Raw genomic sequence first — 17,808 nt, forward strand, 5'->3', positions numbered from 1 at the left:
TAGACAAAAAGTAATCGCAAAAATGATCTCATTTCCAGCGTTCTATTCAGGCCTTAACACGTTGAATGCCAAAATTGTGTGAATTTCACGTATTACTCACTTCGTGCATAGTAAAGATCGGTTTCATTTGTAATCACTCGATACTGAAGTTCAAATGATTCCTTTAGTGTACAAGGATCTGACCTTGAGTTTCTGCTGGGCGGATAAGAGGAGGCGGTGTGCGGGGGTTCGCGTTGATGATGATGGCGACCGTGCGATGAACTTCGTTGTCCTGGTTGTCCTTCCAAAGAACTCTGGAAGCTAACCGACGAAGTCTTGGTGTACAATCGACCAGTGCTTCCTCCACTTCCACTCGGGTAGCTTCGGCTCTGATGCGGCAGACTCCCTGCATCAACCCGGAATTCAAGGTAATCGCATGTCAGCAAAGGGGAATTAGCCCGATGCTTTACTCCCTGTTATCCCCACTGTCTCCGCGGTAACAATTCTTATCTCGTAAGCTACTTAGGCAGAGGAAAAGAGAACCGGTTGAATAGATGAATACTTTAACCCCATGCGAGCAAAGTTTCTTCAATATTTTGTACTTGGTCTTTACCGCTAATTGTGTTGATTTTTAGAGAATTATAACATACATCAAAGTTTCGAAAATGGAATAGTGTTATATACTAATTTTTCATTACTCAAATAACTTTTTCATTTTCCCTTATTTTTAATCGAAGCTTCAGATAGAAATAATTCATTCGACTTACTTCTTGTATGCTTATTAAACAGTTATGTAATTAAACAAATTGTTAATTCATAGAGAATTAGATCAAAGGTACTATGTGAAAAGCTACAGGAGGGGCTCCTTTATGTTAATTTTCCAATTAAATATTTAATGCAGAGAGTACGGTATGTGTAATTGTTTCGCATTCATTGGTCCATGTTCACTCGCTGCCACGGTACTTATGCGCACCAGTAGGTGGTACGTGCTCAAGGCTCTTTTTACGAGACATCATAGTATATTTCAAGAGAGCAAATAAACTTGAAATGTTGGGTTTTACGTTGACGCTTTCTGTGCTTTTAAAACGAATCAAAAAGTCGTCTTGAAAAAGTGCTAGGCACGATTCTAGTTTTAAAAATTATTTGAATAACAATACAAATTTTAACGTTGACAATGACTCTGCCTTCGCGTTCTCGCGATTGTATTGTTCCCTACTGACCAAGTTATCCGGGATCAGAATTTCGATCGTATAGAGCCAAGCAAGGGGAGGTCCCCGTTTTCGCATCCTGTGCACGTTTCGCTATCCGCCATTTTGATGTGCGACAACGGGCGAAGATTAGTTAAGAGGACATAACAGTATCCGACGAATTTTTGTCTCTTGGGAACTGGTTTATTCGCCCATGTAAATTCGTCGGAAATGATAATCGTCCAAAGGGCGAATTGCATTTATACCAGTGCGCACTGCCCGTTCGATAATTCATTTGAGGGCTAATCGAACTCTTGAACAATTAAACGGAGTTCTCGGTTATAAAGTAAGTACCTACCACTGACCTGCTCGACAATGATCGAGCAAATTTCCGTAAATTTCATTCGATTTTGGATCTGTACAAGTTTGTTCTGTATTTCTTCAACATTCGTTTTAATCTTCTGCAGAACAGACTTTATCTAGTATTCGATTCTGAGAAAACAAAAGTTTCTGAAGGTACTCTGATTCAATTGTATTAAAATCACTTGGGATGGAAATTGAAGATTCGATATATTAGTGTTGCTTTCTAGCGAGAAAGTAAACGGATAATGTTCATTTATACAGTTTATAAAGATTGTTTCACGAAGAGTTCGTTTATTCCTCGTTTTATAAAAGAGTTGAGGTTTACTGAGGTTTATTTAGAATTCTGGGGGGAATGATCTTACCAGGCTCGACCATCGCCGAAGAAGATGGTTGGACAGCGCGTTTCTCTTTAGCGACATTGAATTCCTGAAACAAAAATCCTTTTTTAGGATCTTTAACGAAATTGAACATTATTAGAATAATTTTAATGCAACCTTAATTCACCATTCTACGTAGCAAAATATAATAATCCTTAGAAAGCTACATAAGTATATAAAAGAAAAACAAATATGTTCACATTGAAATTGTTCTTTGCAAATCTGAACTGTCTCCTATTTCTAGCATTATAACATGTTCCAGAAATAAAAAAATTTTTTTAATTATTCACTGTATTATTTAGATACATTATTGCCTAGTCGAGAACTTGAATCAAATATTTAGATTATTACAAAACTAAACCTATGGTCAATAGGAAAGTTTGTTACCTATGAGCCGATTAATTATTGATGCAAAACTCAGTAATGGTTCTTTAGTTTCAAAGAAAGTCATTACACATTTCAGGTTTCTTATTTACAACACATACATGCTTAAGAAATACGTAAAAGAAAACCGTCTATAATTATTCACATTATTATTTGAACAATTTTATAATCTCTATTCGAATAAAGAATAAAGAATTCTTGAAATAAGTAGATAGAATAGTTTGTTACATATAATTAATGATTGTTATAGGGATAAAATATCCAACTACAAAGAATTCGTTGGAACAATTATTTTAGATAAATTTTATTAAAAATAATTCGAATAATGCCCAACTCTGGTTCCAATATGTTCTCATTATTTTTATAACGTCTTAGGAAATTGTTACAATTCGCACAGGAAATTCTCTTGTTTAAGAGGGGTGTACGTGACACGCAGTTACCTGTGCGGAAGATTATATTCGCGAACGGGATTTCGATTTCAAAAGTTAACTTTCCTGGTACGTGCCATTTTTTCAAAACAAAGAACCGCGGACAATGTGGGTCAGTGAACAAAAAATAAAAAATGAAAGAAAAATATGAAGAAACGTCTATTCCCGGTGTGGCGTAATATCGTTTCATCGAGTCGCGGAACTCGCCGACGATTCGTCCGAATTTTTCTATAACCGACCATTTCTGCGGTATCATTTCGTTCCTTAACAGCTTTGATATCCTATAGAAACTTGTTTATCCCGCCATTCGTAATTAAAAATTGTCCGCAGATACGTATCACTCATCGGTTGGTTGCTACAGATCAAACAGCGATTCTACGAAATAAAAGATTAAAAATTTGACATCCACCGAAAAACCAGTTCATTTTAATGAATTTTTAATATCTGAAAATTGTTTTTCATTCAAAGCCCGATAAAAAATAACAAATCAACTAATAACAGATTATTGTAAAGAGGACGCTGCGTTTTGAAATAAAACACTCGAATAGTTGAATATAGTCCAATGAATATGGGAAAATGAATTTTCCAACTGTGTGGGATTTGTTCAATTTTACTGCAAAAGAGCTTTAGTTACTACAGATAAACGTGGGCGTGAAAGTAGCGATTTCATCCTTCAAAATGAGCACATGTAGAATGCTGTACGATTTTGTTACACAAAGTTGTAACAATTTAAAGATAAATTATTTCATGTGTCTTTTATCATTCGTTCGCGGATTTTATACATTTATGACAAATATGAACAGCTGCAATTTTAATCAGTTAGAAAAGTAAAAGAATTGGAAGGGTTTTAATAAAGTATTTTCAGCCTCCTAGAACGATCAAAACAGAAAGGAATTACTAAGTTTCTTATTTCTTGCAATAGATATAGATCTTAAATAGATCTTAAACAACCTGATTTGTTGCTAGTCAAATTAATTTCCTCTTAACAAACAAACTCTATCTTGGTCAATGACTGTCATAGTCAAGACCAAGTTCTAATTAAACTAAAGGCTATTTTTTGTTATCAATACAAAAGTGGTTTTGGTCAATTTAAAGTTCGTTTACCACCAAAACGGCGCCATTAATAATTTTAAGCTGAAAATCTTCACCGGTTCATATTTTTGTGCAACGATGCGCATTTTGCGTATACAGAACGCGAGCCACGTGTCATCGCCATTATCGAATATTATTTACTGACAGCGTAATACGCTCTTAAACGTAAACGGTCTCGCAGATGCGTAATTGTTTAAATGCAATTGTGTACGCGCATATATACGAGCTTCTAATCTTCTCACTTCGCTATCCGTAAATTTTAACTCGCAAATCTCTCAAATAAATCGACGCAATAATTTTGACCAGGAATTTCGTGTTACAAGTCCAGCATCTGCAACGAAAACGTTCTCTGACTAATTAAAAGCACGAGTTAATTAGAAAGCGTTCATATATTGGACGCTTCGAGATTTGCTCACTCGGAGCTCTGAAAAGCGGCTTTTTTACATTTCTACGAACTCTTTCTCGTTCGTTTGCTGTTAAATCCGCGTGTTATTTGATTTTCCTGACCGAGCGAGGCTAGCGAGGAAAAGAGCGTGTTTGTGCGTTCTGTGAAGGATTCGGTCACAAACGTGTTGAAAAACTGAAACGGCTGATCACGCCGATCTCAGTTCTGGGAAAAATCGATCAAAACAAGTCTAGGTCTACGGTCACAGAAGCCGCTAGTCCTTTGAACGTCCCACGCAAAAGATTCTAGTAACCGTTTGACGAGAACGAAGTGTGACAAACCTCTCAACGCTAGGTATGCAGGCGGCGTTTGAATCAATGGGAACTTAGACTCAATTTGAGATTCGAAATGCTTCTCGCTTTCTATTTCACGTTGCAAATTATCGATTGGATCTCCGAGCTAAAGCCGATATTATCGCATTTATTCGACAATGATCATCGAAGTGGTTCTAAAATAGAAAATGTCCTACAAGAGGTGTATCGATACATTGAAATTATCTTTATAACTCCCAAATGACTACGAATATTTTCTTCAGAGAATTAGATCATAATATTCCGAAGACTTAACGAGAGTGGCGAATCTGGGATGTCACTGAATATTGTTATATCACGTTTCAAAAGAATTTTAACATTATCAAATTTGTTTATATTTTTTAAAATAGCTGTTAGAAGTGTAACTGTAGCATTAGCGATCAAATTCAATTGAGAATCTATAAACTAGTTTATATAAAATGGAAATACCATAGATCGAAAAAGCTATTTTGGATTTTTAAAAGGTATTAAAGGATATTTATTTTTAAAGAGTTATACACAAAATAACTAAATAGTATAACTAAATAATATACACAATTAAAAAAAACAGGCATTGTCCAGTAAGGTGCTTGAAACGAGCTGTTAGAGCAACAGATAGAAAAGAGTCGACAAAATGTGTATAAGACGAATCAGCCACGTCACTGGAACTTTTTCGATAGTCGATTGATATCTAGAGTAACGTTAGGCAAACATTGATGGGTAAGGTGCAAGGAACGTGCTGCTAAGGCAACAGGTAGAGAACAATCGGCGAGAAACAGCCTCGCAGCCGAAGTTTCGGCGTGTCGACGCGGAGATAGCCAAGCAGATAGGGGCGAGGTCGCTGGAAGCTGTCTTTCACGGGTCGATACTCTGAGCAGCGCGGACAGAGCCCATGGTTCCGCCCATCGTGCCGAAATATCAAATCTTCGGCAAATTCCTCTCTTTTTTCCCCTCTCCGATCCCACGACTTCGATTCAGCTCCGGCATCGCACGCCGATAAACGCTCGCCCGTTTCCTGTCGCGTGTAAATCGTACAAACGTGTCGACGACGTCATTTCCAATGTCGAGAGATCGAAACGCGCTCAGCCGCTGTAATTTTAACGGGGAAATAGCTCTTGTAAACGGTAGCAATCGCGATTCAACGTTCCTAGATCGATTTCTGCTCGGGTACCTTGCAAAACGGGATTGTCTGAGTTGCCTCAAACACTGGAAACATTTTAAAGCATGAAATGGATTGGACAAGTTTCCAAGCAATCTCTCAGCAAAATATCTCTTTTGTAGTTTGGACAGAAGACTTGAATTTTATGGAGCTACAGTCAAAATTAAAAATAGTGAATATTTTGTAAACTATATGAATAGTTCAGAAGCCAAATAAGTGTAAGCTAATTCTTCTTTTTTAGAAACTATAGAATCTTTTGTTTGATAATTCAATACAGTCGATTTCTTCATAAATAAACAATAGATAGCAGTGCTTATATTTACTATGAAATGACTATACAAAATTGTTCGGAAGGAATTTTTTTTCAAAAAAGTATTTGCATTTTCCTTTTGTTGCTTTTCTAATTTACTTGCATACCATTTTATAATAAAAATTTACTTTGCATTATTAGCGGTATTCCCTATCTTGCAAAATTCTTATTTATTTCAATCTTAGTTTCTTTTTCGAAATTCACTAGCACCTACCATAATCTCTTAAAGATTTTAATTTCCTTGTAATATGGATATACCGCAATATTTAACTGAATTTTTCTCTCCTATTTCCTACAGTTCCCTGCATTCGTCCAATATTGTGAAAATTAGACACTGGTAGAAATGAATTTTAGACTTTATGTACGAAAAGGGAATTGTTTTACTTCGAATGAAAACCAATATTCTTGGGCAATGTTTGCTATATTTGCTATTGCTTTTTCCGAGATATGGTTATGATATTCCGTAAATGTAATCGTAAAGGAGAATGAGATTTCCAGAGCTACTTTTGTTACATACTTTCACAACAAAGGTGCCCATTCTCGTCTTTACATAAGTGAAAAAGCATAATCTAAAGAAATAACTCATTCGTCATTCATGTTTAAAGCTTTAAATACTTTTAAGAATAATCCATCAATGTTAGCTTTGAATGTAGACATGAAAATATTTCATAAAGGTGCGAAATTATTGGTGTTTTCGCAAGGACGGACTTTGTTTTACGGCCAGGGTGCAATTTTTATGTAGATTGCATTCGTATGAAAAATATATGCGGTTAAGTAAACTGTGAACCGCGCTTCGTAAAATCGATGCTGCTGGTTTATTACGAACGAAATTCTCGTATGTTTCCAACGAAATAGGGTGGTGAAGCCGGCAACTGGAACAATTTTGAACAATTACTGTGTCTTTCAATTGTTTTCAGGAATAAGCAACTTTGCACTTACCGAACACAATACAATAACATTTCCTTATTCCTTTATTTTGTTCAATTTTCATCGCTAGATTATCTCATATTTATTTTTGTATATCAATTTTTAAGAAAAATCGTTCTGTGCTTTAATTCTTTTCATAATAAGACTTTAAATTCATATCTATTTTATTTTATTTTTTAACAAAAAGATCCAAATATAAAGATAATTGTACCCGAATCACACTAACGGCACAGCAATTGGTCGCTTCACAATAATCTGCTCCACTACCCTATTATACGTCTCTCATTAAAATTTAGAAAATATGCATATATAAAAAACCTCTCTCCATCAGCTGAAAATTCGCGTATTTACTATTCCATGTGCCATAATCCTAATCGGATGTTAAATGTGCACACTTTTTGTAGGAAAGTTAAAAAATATAATTTAAATTTCGTATGGTAAAGACGTCATTGACAGACGCTGAAATTTTGAATATTTTTTGTAAAATTTAAACAGCAAGGAGGACCAGATGGTTCGTACTCGACTTTCCCGACGACAGAATGCAGAACGTATTTCAGGCGTGCGAGAAAGTGTGTCATTTGGGAAGGATTCAGTGAAATAACAATTCTTACGACTTTCCTTCTCCTTGGACGAGGCTGGCCATGTTGTTTCATATTTCAGACTTCTCCACGTCCTTTCCACGCGTCAGTGTAATGAATACTGTTTGTGCAAACTCGCCGCGGCAAACACGGTCGTTATTCAATTACAACCATTTTTGTTTCCGGCGCACTCGCGGTAAGCGCTTACAGAGTGTTCGCGAATTCTTACAGGGATGACTGCGAACCTAACGGAAGAAATTTGCCGGGAATGTGCTCGGTTTTTATTTGCTCGAAATATTTTCGTGAAAAACGAGAAACAGCTGGAGCAAGTTAAAGGGTAAGAGGGAGAAAGACCATTAATCCCCTGGGCCAGATGCCTTTGTTTTCGGTTTCTCTTGAACGATAATCGTCACGTAGAAACGACAATATTTGATGTATGTACGAATATATTGGTCATGTGTACAAAGTAGTTACGTGTTGTTTAAATTACAATTTGAGCAAAAATTAAACTATATTCATAAATGTTTAGATGTATTAAATATTTTGAGGCAAAGATGAAATAAAACGAACAAATAAAAAATATAAATAATTATTCTCGAAAAATTGTATGTAATGCGAACAAATAGTATACACTTTTCAAAGAGGTCGCAGCAGTTAACTGGTTACACGCACGTTACGCAGCGTGTATTAATTGTAATTTACGTAACATACAATATGTTAAATATTCAAGTAGAAATCACATTCCACGACACTTAGTGTTTCTAGAATAATCCGGAAACACGGACTTCTTTGTCTTCCCTCCGCGATGTTTTAATTCAGCACTAACACAAAGAAATTAGTTCGCTTTATCATGCAAATTCCGCGAGGCAGCGTCCGCTAAAACCGGCTCCAAATGGTACTGTTCCAAGCGGAAGATAAGTTGCAAGCATCAAAGATGATCATCTCAAGGCGTCCATTGTTGAGTTTTGCGAGTAGGAGTTGCGAATTGCAAGAATATATGTATAATACTGTTTCAACAATCGCTACTCCAATTTTTTTGCGGATTTGCAAGAATTTGAAGACAGTGAACAAGTTTCGTGCAAAGTTATTCAGTGAGGGTTAAGGAAACAAGATGTTGAAGTTGCATAATGGTTTCGAACCATTTAATCAATAGAGAGGGAAGAAATCAGAATTCGATGCTGTATAAAGATGTTAACATCGTTTCGTGACGTATACAATAGTTTTAGAACTTATTAATAAGCGAAACTTATGAATGACTAGACTCAATGAAAGTTTGGCCATGCCTGCTTTGGTTAGAGCTTCATAACTTATAAATAAGCTAGCTAAACAACAATGGATCGTAGAATGCGTATATGAAGTTGTGCAGTGATTTCACAATCACTGGCTAGCACAACTTAATTATAATCAAAGAAAGTGCAAGTTTAGCAAATAAAAGGTGAACAAAACGGACGTTTATATTATGTCAATTAATTTAATTATAAACTTTCGAGACAGTTGCTATGTCGTCCCAAATACGCATCGAAACGATGGAAAACGTGAGAATGCATATTTGATGTTTCATTAAAGCCCGCCAACTGAAAACAAATCGGGAAACACGCAGACTCTACCAGGCTACGACAAAAATATACGGTTTCGAGTAGCCGACATTTTGTTACTAGACTGTCGAGTGGCTCGTGTTTTATGAATCGAGTGGTTGGAGATATATTATCGAGCGCATACAGCTAGAATTATTTAGTTTTCATGTTTACTAGTGTCACCGAAATAAAAAAATGTTCAAAAAATCATGGTATACAAAACTGAGGTACATCGAGTAAAATTATACAAAAATTAATTTCAAAACAATAGCATTTACAGTCTCGTGAGTAGATTATGGAATATCTTTATACAAATTCAATCTTAAAACGGCTCGTTTTTTGATAGTTGAGTTTTTTTATAATTGTCATTAATTTTTTTCAACTTCTTGAAGAATTTGATACATTGGTAACGTTGCTTTATTTAATATGAAAACGAATCGTTCAGTGAAATTTCTCGCATATTAAAATTTTCAATGAACTTACGAACGTTTTTAGCATCGTTGAGCCGACCCGTAAACGTCGAGCAATCAATATCTTCCGATTAATTCACATAATGGAGGCTCCACCGTGTCTGGACGCTTGCACACACAAGGTTTAAAAAACGTTCAACTGTACTGACAAGATCCATTAAGGTCAATTAATTCAACGCCGTCAAGAAAGCATAAATGATTTAACATCGGCAAAGCATAGTTCTCTGTATTAATTGTTTTGTCAATTTTATACTGGATGAAACCAGTATAATTGCAATTAAGATTAAGATTATTGCTGTATTTTTACAGACTTGTTTGAACTAATCTTTTTATTCCTTTATTGTCTATTTTTTAATAAGAAAGTTTAATACGTGTCTTCTTCGATAAATACAAAGAACAAATCAAAGGTACAGCAATAGGCCAGATCACAGTAACCGATTCCATTATTTTAAAAATTATGCAACTATTATATCTAAAATGTACTTAATCTTTATAGTATTTTATATTGGAACTACCCAATTTCGTCAGGAATACGTAAATTCCGCAGTACATTTATGATGCACAGAAAAGGGCCAAAGAAGACATGTGTTTGTCTACTTTTTTTTTATAGCTTTGTCTGGTCTCTCAACGTTACGTCCCCGTCTTTTGTCGCGCCCGGTAGGAGCGGTCGCGAAAATAGACCATCGGAAACCACGTTTCCATCTCGAAACTAATATTGAAATGGTACATTCTTTAAATCCCGCGCTTCGATACGGAGTCACTTTCGAGCTCGAACTCGCATTGAATCTTGCTGAACCATGAAAATCAAGGTAGTATATTTCGAAATAGGATAAGATATTCCGATAACATGCTTCAACTTTCCAACATATTTATAGAAAATTCCCTCTACGTACCTACAACTTCCATTTACATAAGAATTGTGTCCGATAAGTAGACGTAGAATAGCAATAAATCAAAAAACAGAACACGAAGCTTTTTTAGTTTTTTAGGAGTTCTGTTTTATAAATATGAAATCTCGCAGCGTCCCATTTAATTTTTCGCTTCACACGATCATCGTAACTCCTTAGTTTGTTACTTACAATTAGTTGAAAGCAAGATTTTTCCCGGCGACGACGATGTCGTGTTAAGTAATGATTCGTTTCTCAACCGCGTTAAAAGCAACTGCGAGTCGAGTTTTCCGTCTTCGATGGGGTCCTTCAAAGCGTTTTCTAATAACGTCGAGTGCAAAACGCGATAACTCCTTTTTCCTTTATGTGAAAAAGTAACGCCGACTAAGAGGTCCGTTTCAAAGTGTATTCACGAGTTTTCCACTCCGCGACGTAAGAGATCCTTCTCAAGGAAATGCGATAAGGAGTCGAAACGACTGCAATTGTTTCATGCTTGGTCCATGAGAACGGCTAAAAACTGCAGTCGCCTCCGGCGAGAAATTTTGACGTTTGTTTAAACGGCTTCCTGCAGCACCTTCTTTTTCCTTTACTTTCAAGATACTCGACTGCGCGCATTCACCGTCAAAACTTTCTTCGTTAATTACCACGTTGGCTCTAAGTGGATGATACTACTCTTTGATCAGGTTTATTGATTCGTGTAACGAAGTATGTTACATCGTATTCTATTGTAGTTGAAATCTTTGAAAAAATTGATTTTTTAGCCCTCCCGTATGAATGAATATCAATATATAAAACCTTATGTGTGTTTTTGGAAGTATATTTGCCAAAAGAAAAATACCGATAATCTAATTTAAAAATGTCGTCATTTCGTAATTGTCAACTTTTTCTGTTGTTCTAGTACCTGTTATAATGAAACTCATATTAATCATGAATCTTACACCTGTTTTCATTTTAGATAAACAAAATGGTCGCAATTATAGTCTAGCCAATTATTTTGAATCCAAAAAATGTATATTCTTGAAACATGTACAAATAATCCTAGTAAATGTGACTGCTAAACATCTTCAACAAAAAAACGTATTTTACACTAGAATATTTTCTTAAGCATGCTATGTATTATTAGTATTCGTAGTATGCAAAAGGATTTAAGAAGTACTCTACTCAAATTTAACTTTTTAGTTTCAGTTTACTTAAAACTTTTCAGTTTTGTTGAAAATATGTTGTATTATATACAGCGTATCTCTTTAATAGGATATGCAAATGATTCAGCGAACGGAAATTGCAGACTTTTTGATTATGTTACTGCGTCTTGAAACAGTAAATTTTTTGAAAATCTTTAATGTTCGGTTATGTTCATATTTTAGCAACATTGACCAGAATCATTTGCAAAATTCGTCTTGAGAATTTGTTTCAATTTTTCCAATATACCAATTACAGAATGGGCGGTTTTATCTTCAAAATTCTTTTCTCTGTGAGTCGAACAGAATTTAGTTCATCGTAACGTATTTATGTGGGAATGAATGTGTGCTAACTCGTGAGTGGAAGTCCTATCTTTAGAATTTCGTTTTTAAGGTAACGAATTATGCGCGGCTTTAAGGGAACGGCTGCTTTATGCGATTCACGTCTCGCCGGTCGCATATTTTATTTTCGCTTGAAGGGATAACTTCGTTCTTCACTCGACAATTAACGGGAATTCGCGAAGAATTCTTATCAGTTTTATGTGTGTAACGTTTGAAATTGCTCGTTTTGACTGATAATTTTCACTAGAAATCTTGGTGCAAGTGACTCGAAAAGAATTTATTCACACATTCCCATGTCTCAGAAATTACGTCGATAACATGACCGAAGAGATTTACAGTATAGTCAATGTTTTTAACTTATATGTTTTAACTATAGAATTTATTGAAGCACTAGGAAAATAACGAGAGGATTAAATGAAATATCTTTGTTTTCACGATGTTACATATACTGAATTTATACTTATACTGATAAAGCTCACCTCATTAAACAGACTCTTAATCGACACTTCGAATCTGCATTAATAGGAATCATTATGTTTCAGGAACTGTTAACAGACTTATTGAGCAGAATGTATGTCTAAGTTTCAATAGCATCCGTTACTATAATCACAACGAACGTACAAGTATAATAAATTTAACAAACAGTGATCGTTAAATAATTACAGTGAACGAGAACGAAAGTAGATCTTGCCAATAAGTGTGTAAGGCTTTAAATTGTCTCCTTCACGAAGACGAATCACCGTGGAACATTGTACACATGTAGACAAGTGCATTCGCATTGTGTACTAGAGCGCCTTAGAAATGCAATTTCCATCATTATCTAACGAAACGTACAGCCATTTAGGTAACCTGAAAGCCCCTGCTCCAGCAGCTACTCTCTAAGCAGCCACAATGATCGTCATCGGTGTCCTTGCTGAATTTTTTGCTCGATTGCTATCAAACTTTAGAACTACTCAACGGAACTATTCCTAATGCGATTACCATTTTCGATGAAACACTATTCGACGTTTCTCGGGACTTTTCACCGAACTTTAGATTCTCATGCCAATTACTATTCTCACAAATTGGCTTTCAGCAAAACTGGCACGAAGGAGACACGTTGGAATCGGAAGATTCCTTGCAGTAAAGTAAAATGAAAATTGTAGATTTTAAGTACATACAAAGCATAATTTTTTCAATCTTGAGAACAGTAATTGTTATTAATGCTAATGTACTGCGGTGCTTGTATTATCTATACACAACAATAATAACACCTGACCACTGACAATAAACAGATAATTTCGACATTAATATATAATTCGACATAATAACATTAGTGGCATGAATCTGACATAGCTAGTTTATATAAATACGTATATTATTTCAAAGCAATATTCCCTGCGGGTTTTATACATTTATGGAAAGTAAATCAAATGTAGGGTACGCCTGATATGGATGTACAATAAATATACAGTAGAACGATTAGGAGGACATAGTTGAAATTCAGAGTAAGTCATCAAGGAATTTTTCACAATAGTTAGTATGTATGGCTGTAGATTTTACGCATTTACAGCAACAATGAGCAGCGGATATATAAAATCGTGTAAACACAAGAAGGATTTAATAACATCATTATTTTCAACTTATCAAAATTATTGAAAAAAAAACCAATTTATTTTCATTCAATTTTGATTAGTCATATTTTTGAAAGATCCACGTTCTAATAATGAAGCCGTAGCTAACAGGATAATACGAAGTCTACTGAATTTGATAAAAACTTGGTCAGCAGTCGATGCACGAAGCAGCACGGTACCAATGACCGAAATAAGGTTCATAATTGAAGGATCGCCTAATCTCAGAGATATTGGCCAGGAACTATCGGCGCAACGTTGACGGTAAACCCGTTGGAGGTTGTTTGGTCCAGTTACGTCACAACACGGATTTGCCGGATTACCGGTCGTAACCTAAAGTCTACTAAAACTTCATGAACGACCCTAATTCCAGAAGCAGGCCGCAAGGGAGTAACGTAACCTGGCCGAGCACGCCGAAGGATCCATTCGAACATCGTACGCCGTTTTGATTATGCATCCACGGTAAACCGTTTCTTACTAATTAATACATAGTGGGTCGCATAAATGTTGCACGATAACGGCGAAGGAGGAGTGGGGGGAGGGGAGGGGGGGGGGGTGATAAGGGATAGTAATATCGTTACAGAGAATCCAGGCCAGAGGTGGAGACAATTAAATTTCAGGATCAACGGCCGTGTCCACGGTCGTCGGTGCGAAACTGCGTCGCGCCTGCCCTAGGCCTACAATAGCAATGATGCTTTCAGCTCGCCTAATTGAGAGTGGCAATACATTTTCCTGCGTAATAATGCAAAATTACGTTACGTTGGCCCGCCTCGAGAAAAGCCACCCTAAATTCGCGGCGACCTCGAATCCCGACCCCGGAGGAGTCGTTGCTCTCGACGATACCGCCCTGTTACAGTTTAAACTGCGCTGGCTCTTTGTGCATGGTTGCAGAAGAGGCTTCCTGCCTTTGAGTTCGCTACACTCGTTGCCCTTAGAAAGTGTCTCGTCGATTATTCCGTGATATATCATGTATACATACATAGATTGTGGGTTTTAAGAATAATTACTTGGCATGTTGAAGCATTAGAATTGTTTTAGGAATAGAGACTGCTGAGAAATCCTCGGCCCTTATGATTGACTCAACACTTCGTGAAGACAGGGTTTTCTTATCCTGCCCAAAAAAGCATAAACATTATTATCTTAATATTTTCGTGATGCATTACAAATCGCATCATTGCATTTGTCGTCATTGTTAATTAATATGTTCACTCTCATGGCACTTTATACATAGTACAGTAGAGCCCTGTGTCTCTGAACCCAGACAAATTCAAATTCATTGGAAACCGACAATGTTTATATACTACGGAGGACAAGAAGACAGTATAATCTTTTGCTTTGGCTTGTAAATGTAGAAATATTCAGTGCTTTCATTTGCATTTTGTATCGTCCAAGCAAAGTTTGCAACTGGCCTTAACGACAGCACTCCTTTGACCAACAATGTATTTCTTTGATATAGCTAGAACATTATTAATAGTGCAACTGAGTGAATGCTGCGTCTTGTTTCGTCCATGAAAAGTTTGTAGTTTGCCATAACGACTGCACTCGTTTGATCAACAACGTATCTCATCGAAAAATTTTTCATAGATGATTTCATGCGATGATTACGCATTAGGAATCGCTTACTATAGGATGATCAATTGTTGTGGTTTGTGTTCTCGCATATTACATTTAATTATCTAAAAATAAACATCATAAAAGAATAATAAATTAAATATCATATGTATTAGATTATACCCAAAAAGAAACCAGAGGCGCAGCATAATTGGTCATTCCATGGTAATCGACTCCATTACCGTAATGCGTTTGAATTATTGAAGACTCCTTCAAATATGACAGAGAGGGTGACAACGATCGCCTTAAAACCGTCCGGTCACTTTTGATAGCCGCGAGAAGAAACTTTGTTTATATCCTATAAATACTCATAGCCCGAGAACGAACTTGGCAGTAACAATGGCTGGGAGAAAAGTTTTGTTTTGAGTCAGACTCTATCTGTTGATAATCGAACTTAGGTAAAGTTGGCGTTCGAAAATACCTATTAGAGAGCCTTCGGGCACTTATTCCTCCATTGTAACAGTCCAAGAGTTGCTCTACGCGAAGCAATTATTCGGGAAAGTTTCACCTGTTCGTTGCGAAGAGAGAGGGGGAGGGGTGGTGACAGGACCCGGTAAATAATCAAGTCGCCTTGGAGCGCTTGCACCACGATGACCCATTCCCCTAGGGAATCTTCCGGGTATCTATGTAGTGGTTCCTGGTGCGGCCGAGATCCACGTGACGTCAGGTGATGTTACGTGAAACTACGGGTTTCAATTAGTTAATCATACCTGTAAGATTTCTATAACTCTATATTTAAAACTGTAAATTTAACCTGTGTTTTCATCAACGCAGATATTTCATCAACTAAGATAGTAACAAGTACGTAAAGGATACTTTAGGTTTTCAAAGTAAATTAATTGCTTAGTTTCCATTCGCAATTCATTGCGAGGTCGTTATCAACAGATTAGACATTTTGTCGTGGTAGTGTAGTAACAAGATTATTAGATTATTTGTAAAATGTAAAAGTATAATAAATAACTAGTTCAAACAAATACAGCATTTGAAGAACGCTACAATATCGGTACTAATTAATTTGCGTGCGCAAGCTTATTTGCAGATGCTGGAACATGTTTGATCAGATATACATATTGCCGGAAGGAAATTCTAACGAAGGGTACTGTAATAATTGTTTCGATTTCGGTTGGAAACGCAAATGGCAGGATATAATCGGTGAAACAGCTCGTAATAAATTGGACAAGTATTACCCAATGACAAAGACAAGATTATCAGTTGCATTAGCGTCAAATGTACATGCAAATCGAATTCGCATCAGACCGTGTTATGTTTCACATTTCGGACGGTTATGTGAGCCAGGAATCGTGTTACGAGCAGCCGTAAAATTTACGATTTGTAAATAACGATTCCGCTCGTTCACTACACCATTTTCCGAACAATAAACACGCGGCTCTCGTGAACACTGGAAGGTCTTTAACAGTTAACACTTTTCCGTAACTGTGAACAGAAAATAATGTTATCGAAACGTTTGTGATCGTTAAAGCAGCTCTGTTGCTTTTTTCAATTAAGAGACGATGTTCTTAGAGACATATAATCTTATCTCGGAAATTTGTAGACCACTCTTAAATCCTGAGTTCCATATTTTAACCCTTTGTAATGTCAAAACTTTCAAAAATAAAAAATAATTCAACTCATTGATACGTGAATCCTCCAGCCGGTGGTAACGCGGAGTTCGCCTTTTAAATATTTTTCGAGGTTAGGCTTTTTATTACTTTTTGTTAAATATACAATATTCCTGAAAATGTAAAATAGTATTAATAAACATTCTTATCTTTTTTTATTTCTCTTTTTACATCCTTTTTAATTTAATTCCTATGGCGCAACTGCATAACAAATAAAACTATTATTATTGGTATTATTATATTAATGTATCATTATATTATAAACTATTATTATTATTACTATTAATTATTATTTAGCTAATTTTATTTGTCTACAGGAAAACTAGTTTAAACTGCAAAAGATAGCAGTGTTAAAAGCAATCACTGCCCCATACTGAGCTATTTTAAGACTGCTTCTCGAACTGATTACCAATGTGAATGTTTGGCGACGAAATTAATTTAACGAAAAAATCGTGTTGCATCGGTTTCTGTAGCAAGGCCGGAGTTTAATTACGATCCGAACATAACAATACGCCGATAACCGTGGACAATATCCGCTTAATTAATTCCCTTCGATGTGATGAGCTCAGGCTCCCTGGACACCGTTGCCACCAGGTCGCGTGAATGTTTCGAGTGACCTTAACCGGCAGATTGCACAATTAACACGTCACTTCCTGATCTTCATAAGCAGATTATCAGGCGGACACGTAGCAGTCGCAATTCGGTGGCAATGTCTAGGTCAGTCGACTGCTTTCCGTGGGCGTACGGCCACGTGTTGAACAGAGCTTTATTCCAGAGAATAGACCGCTTTCGACCGCTTTTTCTCTCTCGTAAAGCGTTCTGACTCGAGTTTCAGTCTGCGGATCAGAATCCTCACGTGTACACCGATTTGATACGAACTTCCTAACAGCTTATTCTACGATATTGCGCGTCGATTTGAGTTGCATTCCAAATAATAGCTCGCTCTAGAATCGAGAATTGCTTCCGAACAGTTCATTTTGCAAAGTTAATTTCGTCGA

The 17,808-nt window shown here is 36.3% G+C and overlaps 1 protein-coding gene across 4 annotated transcripts in view; it reads right to left on the reverse strand.

The window, feature by feature from the left end:
* Sytbeta (Synaptotagmin beta) overlaps positions 1–17,808 on the reverse strand; it is an 80,585-nt gene that overhangs the window by 10,947 nt on the left and 51,830 nt on the right. For all 4 annotated transcript variants that reach the window (XM_078191973.1, XM_078191972.1, XM_078191971.1 and 1 more), the window contains 2 exons: positions 1,892–1,955; positions 184–385 (listed from right to left, as the gene is read on the reverse strand). In XM_078191973.1, coding sequence (XP_078048099.1) covers positions 184–385; positions 1,892–1,955 — 266 coding nt within the window. The remainder of the gene's footprint in view (positions 1–183; positions 386–1,891; positions 1,956–17,808) is intronic.

The sequence above is a fragment of the Augochlora pura genome, chromosome 10, assembly GCF_028453695.1.
Source record: "Augochlora pura isolate Apur16 chromosome 10, APUR_v2.2.1, whole genome shotgun sequence".
Taxonomy (NCBI): Eukaryota; Metazoa; Arthropoda; class Insecta; order Hymenoptera; family Halictidae; genus Augochlora; species Augochlora pura.